Consider the following 9,628-nt stretch of genomic DNA (forward strand, 5'->3'; position numbering starts at 1 on the left):
CCCTCTGGAGTATAAGATATAACTGGCTATCACCTTAATATCTCACAATGAAAACTATTCAGAGTGCCTTGTGTGGTATCATTCTTTTCAGCACAACTTCAGCTGTATGAATTTATAGTTAATCATTCATTGTTATATACTGTATTAACACAATTGACTTAAAATCACACAAAAACACCAAATCTGAGTAGAAAAATAAGTATTTTTATTGTGAAAACCACAAATATGTTAAATACCATTATATATATTCATAATATAGAAATCACTATTGTGTTTAATTCTAATGCTGTTTTCTACCAGGTGGGCAGCAGAGTGGACTTCACGTGCCAACAGGGACACATACTACAGGGTTCCATCACACGACTCTGTTTGCTGGATCTAACCTGGACTGGCACCCAGCCCACGTGTATTGGTGAGTTTTCGCTCCTTCTGCTTTCACCGTGTCCGTTGAGAACTTTTCCTGCCTGTCCTATTTGAACTCTACCCTCTCAGACATCTTATCGCCGTCTGCTGTGCTGAGCAACTTAAGCCACACACTTTCCGCTATGTCTCAATGCTCCTTTCTCCCTGTGCATCTGTTGATGTCGCCTTCCAGAGCAACTTATCTCATTTGATCAGCCCTGTCATAACCTTTGACCACCCAGTAGATTGCAGTCCCTTCCTCAATCAACCTAGCATCCTTCAGTGGCGAATGCCGACCATGATTGCTCTCTGTACTGCACTGTTTGAACTGCGTGAGCTGCTGGCTTCCATCTCCAGACACGAGCTGAGCAGTTCAACCAAAAGGTTCACTGCTTGTAACACAATCCAGCAGGTTTTTTTTCTCGAAAGCCTTATATTGCCTCATGAAACCTATACTGTGCGTGTTTTATTTTAAATATTCTAATTTACAAACTCCTCAAAAACATTTTTTTGATATTCTTGTTGCGTAAACAAAAAAAAAAACTTGTGTAATAATATGCAGATCAATAATATGCCATGGTGGTCTTGATCTCATAATTACTGAAAGACAGATGCCTACCTAAATCAAGGAGACGTTCATGCTGAGGAAGCGAGAATCTCTACTGCATGTAATTTCTTCCTGACATTCTTTGCTTAGTTTATTAAGCTTTGCAGCTTCTTGGTGTATTCAGCAGTGGTGGGGGAAGGGCTCCTCAAGAGGGATGGAAAGCCTTTAGAGATGTACATGTTGTTGTTGTTGTTTGGCCATAAACATTACCAGGGAAAATTGTTGATTCAATGTGAAAGTTATTTTAGTTACTAGAAATTGTAAAGCTGGAGAACATCAGTGTCGAGTCATTTAGTCAGAAAATATATGGATCAATCCATCAAATGATATTATCCACATAATCTCTTTGTTGTATGATGATAACGTGATGAAATTGATAGCTTTTTAGTTAATTCTACATACAGGATAACTATTTGTCTGAGGCTGATTTGAAATTTTTCAGCATTGCTTGAATTTGCCTTTGATATGTTGATCATTTTGTCATTGAGTCTTTACATGTATTTATTAAACAAGGAGAGGTTTTAGGACTTGATGTACGCCTACGTTGACATTCAGTGATAAATCAGGACGCAGTGTGTTGGAAATGGTTTGGTTATTGAACGTTGCTCACTGTTATAGTGACTTGATGGATTTCAAAAAAATACAAATGCAGTAATTGCAGGATTTTCAGCCCAAAAATGTTTTTTAACATTAAAAAATTAAGTTATATTCAGAGAGCCTTTAAAACATGCTTAGGGGCTTAAAGGTAGTCAAGGTGCACTGAGCTATTTTCAGGGCTCAAGAAAAATTAATAAAAAATAAGAGACACTGTAAAAGCTGTCCTGGCTTTCATGCAAAGTGCTCAGAAAGTCTCTGACTCCCAGCTACTGGGTGTTGAACCTCAGCCACAACACAGCCATAAATCCTTTAAAATAGCTTTCTCCATGATTAAATGGCCCTCTGTTACTTTGAAGCCTGTTAAATGGATTTAAATGTGAAGTGGGCCAATCTTATTCTGCTTCTGGAAGCAGAAATTTGAAGAGAATATTAATACAATATAGATGGTAGATGAAACTCTCTCTAGACATAGTCTAATATTAGTAGATTTGAAGAGTTTTTGGTTTCTATTAAAAACGTATTTGATCAGTAGCTGAACAAGCAGATTACAGCATTATTTGTGGAGTATGTGTTAAGTTAAGGTTTGGGATTGAAGACATGAACTCTACGGGATACCAATGAACAATTGTTGTTGTCAGAATAGCAGCATTAATAGACCTGCATCAGTCCCAGTTCCCTTGATGTTTGTTTCTCTATTCTTGTTATTAAAGTCATTCACTTGTTCTGAAATGGAGCCAATGACACACTGACTTGTTTTTTAAGGCATTTTGCAGAGGAAAGTTTTGGTTAATAATAATGCTTTACTGTCTAAATTAAATGAAAGATTTGGCTTTCCATTAAGTCAACTATTGTTCATTGATGTTAATACTGTATGTGTTGCATGTTTTTCTTTAGTGGTTTGCAAACCTTCGAGCGATTCTCTGCACGTGCTGAATGATTTGTGACGTCACAAAGTTTTAGCAAAGTTGGAGTCTTCTTATGAAGTGGCAGCATGGTATACGTTCAACAGCCACAAACCTGTGAAATCCGTGTATCATTCGTTCATTAATTTTTCATTTTGTAACAAAAACATGAAAAACGAAAAAAAAAACACTCATTATTTGATATTTGTTTCCAAAACCTAAATGAAAAAACGGAAAACGCCTTGTTTTTCAAATTCAAGCTCTTTTGCTTCGGTGCAGAAAACGAAAAACGGAAAACGAACACCTTTATTCGTTTTCTCCATTACCGATTTGCCAAAGTACGTGACCCGGAAGTGAAGCGCTACACATTCCGCGATATCTTTAGCTTTGCAACACTTAAGAGTCTCTAAATTCTCTGAAATGTCCGTGAGGAGGTTCTGTGCTCAACACCAGCAAAAGCGAAAGGTCACGTTTCAGATGCACAGTTGGAAGCAACGATCTTGTCATGCCGCACTGCCGTTAGCATAGCCGTTAGCGTCGGATGAGCGTACACTTCCGGGTCTGTGACTTTGTTAGTGTACAAAGAATATTAATTTTAAGTACTTGATATTCATCCACAAGAGGTAGGGTTTTGATTTATTTGGCTGAAGGATGTTTGGTCTTTGAGGCCTTTGTGATTTTTAAAAGCTCTTAAGAAAGCAAGTCATAGCTTCACCTTTGACTGGAATTGTAAGAGCGTCTAGACACACTTGCATAATGGCCTGCTGAATAGATTACTGATGTATTGTCCTGTAGTTTTCTGCACCTATAGTCAGGTTATTGAAAAAAAAACAAAAACCTGAAAACCTCCTTTTTACTGACTTTGGTTTATTTCTCCATATTTACTCATTATTTTATTTCTGCAAATTCTAACTTAAAGCAGAACTAAGTAACTTATTCACCTTCTCTGTGTGTGTGTGTGTGTGTGTGTGTGTGTGTGTGTGTGTGTGTGTGTGTGTGTGTGTGTGTGTGTGTGTGTGTGCAGCAGGGTGACAGAGGAGACAACTGGTTGATCACGTCCCTTATCATAAACAACGCCATTGTTATGGTATAAATGATCAACTTACTGAGTTACTAAAGGATGAGTTCACTCAGAATGTATACGCTGATTCAAGATGAACCACTTTAATTTTGCCCCGGTACGTTTCCGGGGGTGCGAAGTGTTTACGACAGTGACATAACCAAAAGGGAACTTTAGGGGGCGCGCTAAGCAAAAGTTACTTAGTTAGAAAGGTGATATGATAAAACAAGTTCATAAACTTTATCACACCTTTAGAAAAATGATCTTTGATTTGAACTTTGATTCACTGCGTTGAACCATCTAATAATTGGATGTCAAAAAACTAATTGTTCTGGTAAAAAAAAAAACAAAGGAAAAGCCTCCTAAAGTAGTTGTGAGCCTTGGCTTTGTTTTTGCTATTTCTTGTTTGCCGTCATCATATTCTGGCATTCTCCAGTGTGCTCTTTGACCAGGACAAATCCTTCACTTACAAACCAATATTTTTAGTCAGCACTCTTCCTTTTAGGTGACCATGGCTGTGGGAGAACTTTTTACGTATTTATGTGATGGAAAACAATCTGATAAGATTTACAACGACTGTTGCTTCAGCACTATTTTACAAGGACACTTGTGAGCTCGCTATGGTTCTACCCTTGAACATTAGAATGAAACTTTTTGAAAACTCGTTATTTTCCTCTAACTGCTAGCTGACCTATCCTGAGACCAGGATGACTTGCACTGCGTTGTCAGATGAGATGAGTTCTCTTTACGGCGTGAGTTCATTGTCACAGTTGGATTTTAAAAGCAGTGAGGATGGTTTACATTTCTCTGCTTTTGCCCTTGTCTATTCTCACTTTTATTCTGACTTTTGTCGACCTGTAAATAATATCTTTGTGTCTAGGTGTTTGCATGTTCATGCTCCCGGGCTAACACGTTTATTCGCCGTCTACCCTCCAGCTCACTCCTGCAAGCAGCCAAGGAGTCCAGCCAATGCGGATGTTGTGGGTCTGGATCTGCCGTCCTACGGCTATACTCTGGTGTACACCTGTCAGCCTGGTCATTTTCTCACAGGAGGTTCAGAGCATCGTGTCTGCCGCTCTGATGGCAGCTGGACTGGCAAGGTGCCGGTGTGCAGAGGTAAGTGCTTGGCAGAGGTCTGCAGAGGCAAGTAACAAAGACGAGGGAATGACTATCAATTTAGAGGACCCCATGTATCAAGGAGAGGGTTGTCTGCATTGCAATACATACTTCTTTTTTTAAACATCTGCATTGTGTGTGTACAAGGGGGAAATACAAGGGTAAAAGTACAGAGGCTGAGAAGTGCAAAACACCTTTACAAATACCACAACAAATTTACAGTTTTGAAAACAAATATGCATAATTATCTGAAAAAAAAATACAAATAGCAAAACACCTTCACAAATACCACAAACAAATGTACATGTTTGAGCAAAACACTTTTACAAATGCCACAACGAATGTACAAATTTGAAAATTAATTTGCATAATTAGCCAGAAAAAAATGGAATACATTATTATCTAAAAAAAAAAAAAAATACAAACACCAAAACGCTTTTACAAATCTAGCAACAAATTTAAAATTTTGAAAACAAATTTACATAATTAGCTAAAAATAAAGAAATAACATATAGCGAAACATTTTAACAAATGTTGAAACAGATTTACAATGGCATTTTGTAAGTGTAAAAGAGATTCCATATTTGTTTGTTAAATCATACGGAAGGGGGGGTCTGAGATGCCGGAAGTAGGTGGGGCTATCTGTAAAGTCTCTGCTTTGTTTATTTACTCGGGGAGTTTTAACCGTATTTCTGAGATAAATATGTTTTGCAGTGACTTTACTGCTTGCCGAACCTACTTCCGGCATCACAGAGCCCCCTTCTGTATGATTTCACACAACAAATTAACAAATGACCACAACACATTTACAAATTACTGCAACACATTTACAGAAGGTCAAAACAAATGAACAAATATGGAAACACTTTTACGCTCACAATGTGCTATTGTAAATCTGTTTCAACATTTGTAAAAATGTTTTGCTATTTGTAATTTTTTTTTTTCTTTAGCTAATTACGTAAATTTGTTTTCAAAATTTTTGATTTGTTGTGACATTTGTAAAAGAGTTTTGCTATTTGTATTTTTTTTATTTTATTTTTTTAGATAATTATGCATATTTGTTTTTTTAAAATTAGAAATTTGTTGCGGCATTTGTAAAAGGGTTTTGCATTCCTCAGCCACCGTATAAGGAGTTACTGTATGGTGGACATTAAAAATAAGGCCATTTTTTTTTATTTTGCTGTTGGAATATTGTTGCTAGAATGTGTTAATGCTATTATGTAGAAGAGTGAAATCTGCTGTGCCAGTGGAATGCGAGAGAATATTAGAATTAGAAGTGGACTGATATACAGACGTGGGACATGTATAGACGGAACAGCGGCCCACCTACCTGCACATTCTGATTGGCCGAGTCATTTCAACTGCATCCTCATCAGCCAATAGAGTGCAGCCTATGTAACAGAGAGGCCTTTATGTCTTTTTTTCTTAGAAAATTGCTAAATTCCTAAAAAGTCTCACCCCACAGCGACAAAATGCAATGCACCTGAGCAAAGAAACGTTACTTTGTTGGAGTTTTTTCCTCACCAAGAGTAATATTTATCTCTGCGTGGAGATTGGGAAATGTCAGATTTCTAAATAAAAAGTTGCTCATCACAGGCAACATGTCACAGCAGCGCAGTCATTACTATGACAGATATCACCAGTTTTAGCTTTGCTTTTTACAGCTTCACCACAATGATGTATTTGTTTTTGCTTTTCTTCAGCTGGCACCAAATCACATGAGAAAACTGTCAAATCTGTGCCTGGTACGCCAAGCCCAAAAATGACTGGTGAGTACTGAGTTGTACAAATTCTTCAAATAGCACACCCAGAATACAGGCAGTCATGTCACACCAGCTGGGAGCTGCAAAACAATTTGTTTCTTTGATTTAAAAAAAAACAAAAAAAAAACCAACTAAAATCTCAATTTACTGTTCAAGCTTTTCCAACACGTGCTCTATGTGTGCCCTGTAAGTGCGTTGTCTTGTAGAGTGGCGCCGTGTTCACAGCTGTGTACGCCCTTTTAATCGGATGAAACAATTAACTTTATGTTCTACTTTTTCTGATCCTACATTTTTATATCACCATTACACAGCGGTACATTAATTTAGTCTGTAATAGGAATACAGTGCTATTGTGGAAAGCCACCAACCAACCCGTCTCACACAGTTGTAAAATAGTTGTTAAATTATTCAGGAGTGCAATAATAATAAAAAAAAAGATATTCAGTTTCTACCAGGGTTGGGGTTAATTACGTTTTACCCATGGTCAATTACAATTCAATTACGATTACAGTGACCAGTATTTTTTCCAATTAAAAGTTAAATTAAATTACAATTGTTTATTTATCCTCAGAATGTAATTACATTAAGTTTTCATTTACTAAATTTCAATTACAATTAATCACAACTAGTTTGCATGAAATAAATAATCTATCAAAAGTTAATCTTCCTCTTGTGTTAGCTTTCTGTTAGCGTCTCATATGATAACGGGTCCTAAATCAGCTGTAAAATACACTAAAAACAAATATCTATCATCTATTTCTTTCCTATATATTGGTTACAGTGTTAGGCTTCCTAATCAATGAAAATATAGGTTTTAATATTTTTGGTGTGGACATCTGAGCCTTTTTTGTGTCACTATACCCCTCGATTTAAATGTTTTTTAAATGGTAAAATGTGGGAAAAGCTTGATATATAACGTATTTTAATAATCGTTCACTACATATGTGTTGAAATGTAAATGAAACTGTAACATGGTTCCCCCAGTTTTACGTTAAAATATAATTGACAATTTTTATAGAATGTTCAAGTCAATTATTTAAACATAATTACAATTGAATTATGATTACGACAGCAACCGATTTTTAAAATTACATTTATAATTGTAATTAATTATCAACTACGCAATTATAATTGACCCCAACTCATGGTTTCTACCACTGAAGTATTTATTAAAGAACTGAAATATTATTCAGCCAAATATTGATTAAGGTGTAGTACTGTACCTTGAGTTATTCTTAAACTCTGTTATAAAAATGTCAATTGTGGGTTATTAAAGAACAGTTTATTAGAAAGTAACAGATTATTACAATTTATTAGTTGACTTTGTATGTTGTAAGCAGCAAATGCCCTGAAATGGTTGTTTTTTCCTGTACCAAGCTTTGCCTTCCCATGATAAATGTTTAATATTAATATGCTTTATCAAAACTGTAAATGTTTTGTCATAAAAAACTTTTTTTTATTATCTATAATTGCGATTCCGTAGCTGTCACTGTAGTTAAATACTTGTTGCTAGATATTAATGCTAATATGTACAGTGATGTCATTACCTGAGCATATATTTGAGCAGTGATTAAGTTAATTGCATGGTGATAATAACTGCAAGCCTTCACCTTTTTTCCCTCGTTTGGAGCGAGAAAAAGTTTGATCACTGCAGGGTTATTAATAAAAACTTTTGACATTTCCACACCGCCAGCTGAGCGCTATGTGTCTACCAGAGGATATTTAATTATCATTAGCTGAGATTGTTGAAGCCTCGTCGAAATGTAATATTTAATCTAAATGAGAAAATTGTTATCAGATGTTTGACGTGTTAATTTCACTGATTACCTCATTATCGTTTGCTAAGTGTGAGCTGTATTCAAGTTGGATTTTTTTTCTTTTCTTTTTTAAACATACAGTTATAGTTCATAATTGCAGGTACATTGTGCATGAATTTCATGTCTTTCATTGCTTTTTAAGCATTATTAAAGCATGTTCTTCTTCTTCTTCTTCTTCTTCTTCTTCTTCTTCTTCTTCTTCTTCTTCTTCTTCTTCTTCTTCTTCTTCTTCTTCTTCTTCTTCTTCTTCTTCTTCTTCTTCTTCTTCTTCTTCTTCTTCTTCTTCTTCTTCTTCTTCTTCCTCCTCCTCCTCCTCCTTCTTCTTCTTCTTCTACTTCTTCTTCTTTTTCTTTTTCTTCTCCTCCTCCTCCTCCTCCTCCTCCTCCTTCTTCTTCTTCTTCTTCTTCTTCTTCTTCTTCTTCTTCTTCTTCTTCTTCTTCTTCTTCTTCTTCTTCTTCTTCTTCTTCTTCTTCTTCTTCTTCTTCTTCTTCTTCTTCTTCTTCCTATTCCTATTCCTATTCCTATTCTTATTCTTATTCTTATTCTTATTCTTATTCTTATTCTTATTCTTCTACTTCTACTTCTACTTCTACTTGTACTTCTACTACCACAGTTCCTGATGACGTCTTTGCACCTGATTTCATCTGGAAGGGTTCCTTTGATTATAAGGGCCAGAAGCAGCCAATGACTCTGACGGTCACCAGCTTTAACGCTACGACGGGAAAAGTCAATGTAACTTTAATCGACAGTAGCATGGAGTTTTTGCTCTCCGGTGAGTCATCTATAAATCATCTGTGACCCGCTTCTATCCCCTCTCACTACCTCCGCGTGTCACTTTCATTTACTTTAAGGGTGCCTCATGTCGATCAGTCAATCATCACATGATCTCATGCGTGAGAGTGGAAATTAACTATTGGCTCTTAAGACGGATGTGGTAGACTGCACTGACTCAGTGTTTCTCAAATGGGGGTACGCGATGGCACTACAGGGGGTACTTGAGAGAGAGACTGAGGAAAATTAACAAATTAAAGCATTAAAAATATGGGATTTTATAATGTTTATTTTTAGTTAGAAAAAAAAAAAAAAAAAATGATAATCACACTAAATGTTACCAGCAACTCACAAAGACACACAACATAAGAGAAAAATATACTGAATAATAAAAAGTCACGAACAAAATGACACCAAAAACACACACACAACTAAGAGAGAAAAATATTGTTACCATTAACACACAAAACGACAACAAAGACGCACCAAACGAGAGAAAAACACACAAGACACTACAAAATATACAAAGATAACAGAGAACCATACAAAACGACACCAAAAACACACACACACAATTTGAATAATTCCAACAA

At 36.0% G+C, this 9,628-nt stretch overlaps 1 protein-coding gene across 1 annotated transcript in view; it reads left to right on the plus strand.

The window, feature by feature from the left end:
• Positions 1-9,202, plus strand: part of LOC114477864 (CUB and sushi domain-containing protein 3-like) — a 243,390-nt gene extending 234,188 nt beyond the window's left edge. Inside the window, 5 exon segments of the mRNA XM_028470524.1 lie at positions 301-412; positions 4,505-4,684; positions 6,388-6,453; positions 8,878-9,038; positions 9,041-9,202. Coding sequence (XP_028326325.1) covers positions 301-412; positions 4,505-4,684; positions 6,388-6,453; positions 8,878-9,038; positions 9,041-9,202 — 681 coding nt within the window.
• Positions 9,203-9,628: the final 426 nt, after the last annotated feature.

This window comes from Gouania willdenowi, chromosome 16, assembly GCF_900634775.1.
Source record: "Gouania willdenowi chromosome 16, fGouWil2.1, whole genome shotgun sequence".
In the NCBI taxonomy this organism is placed as follows: Eukaryota; Metazoa; Chordata; class Actinopteri; order Blenniiformes; family Gobiesocidae; genus Gouania; species Gouania willdenowi.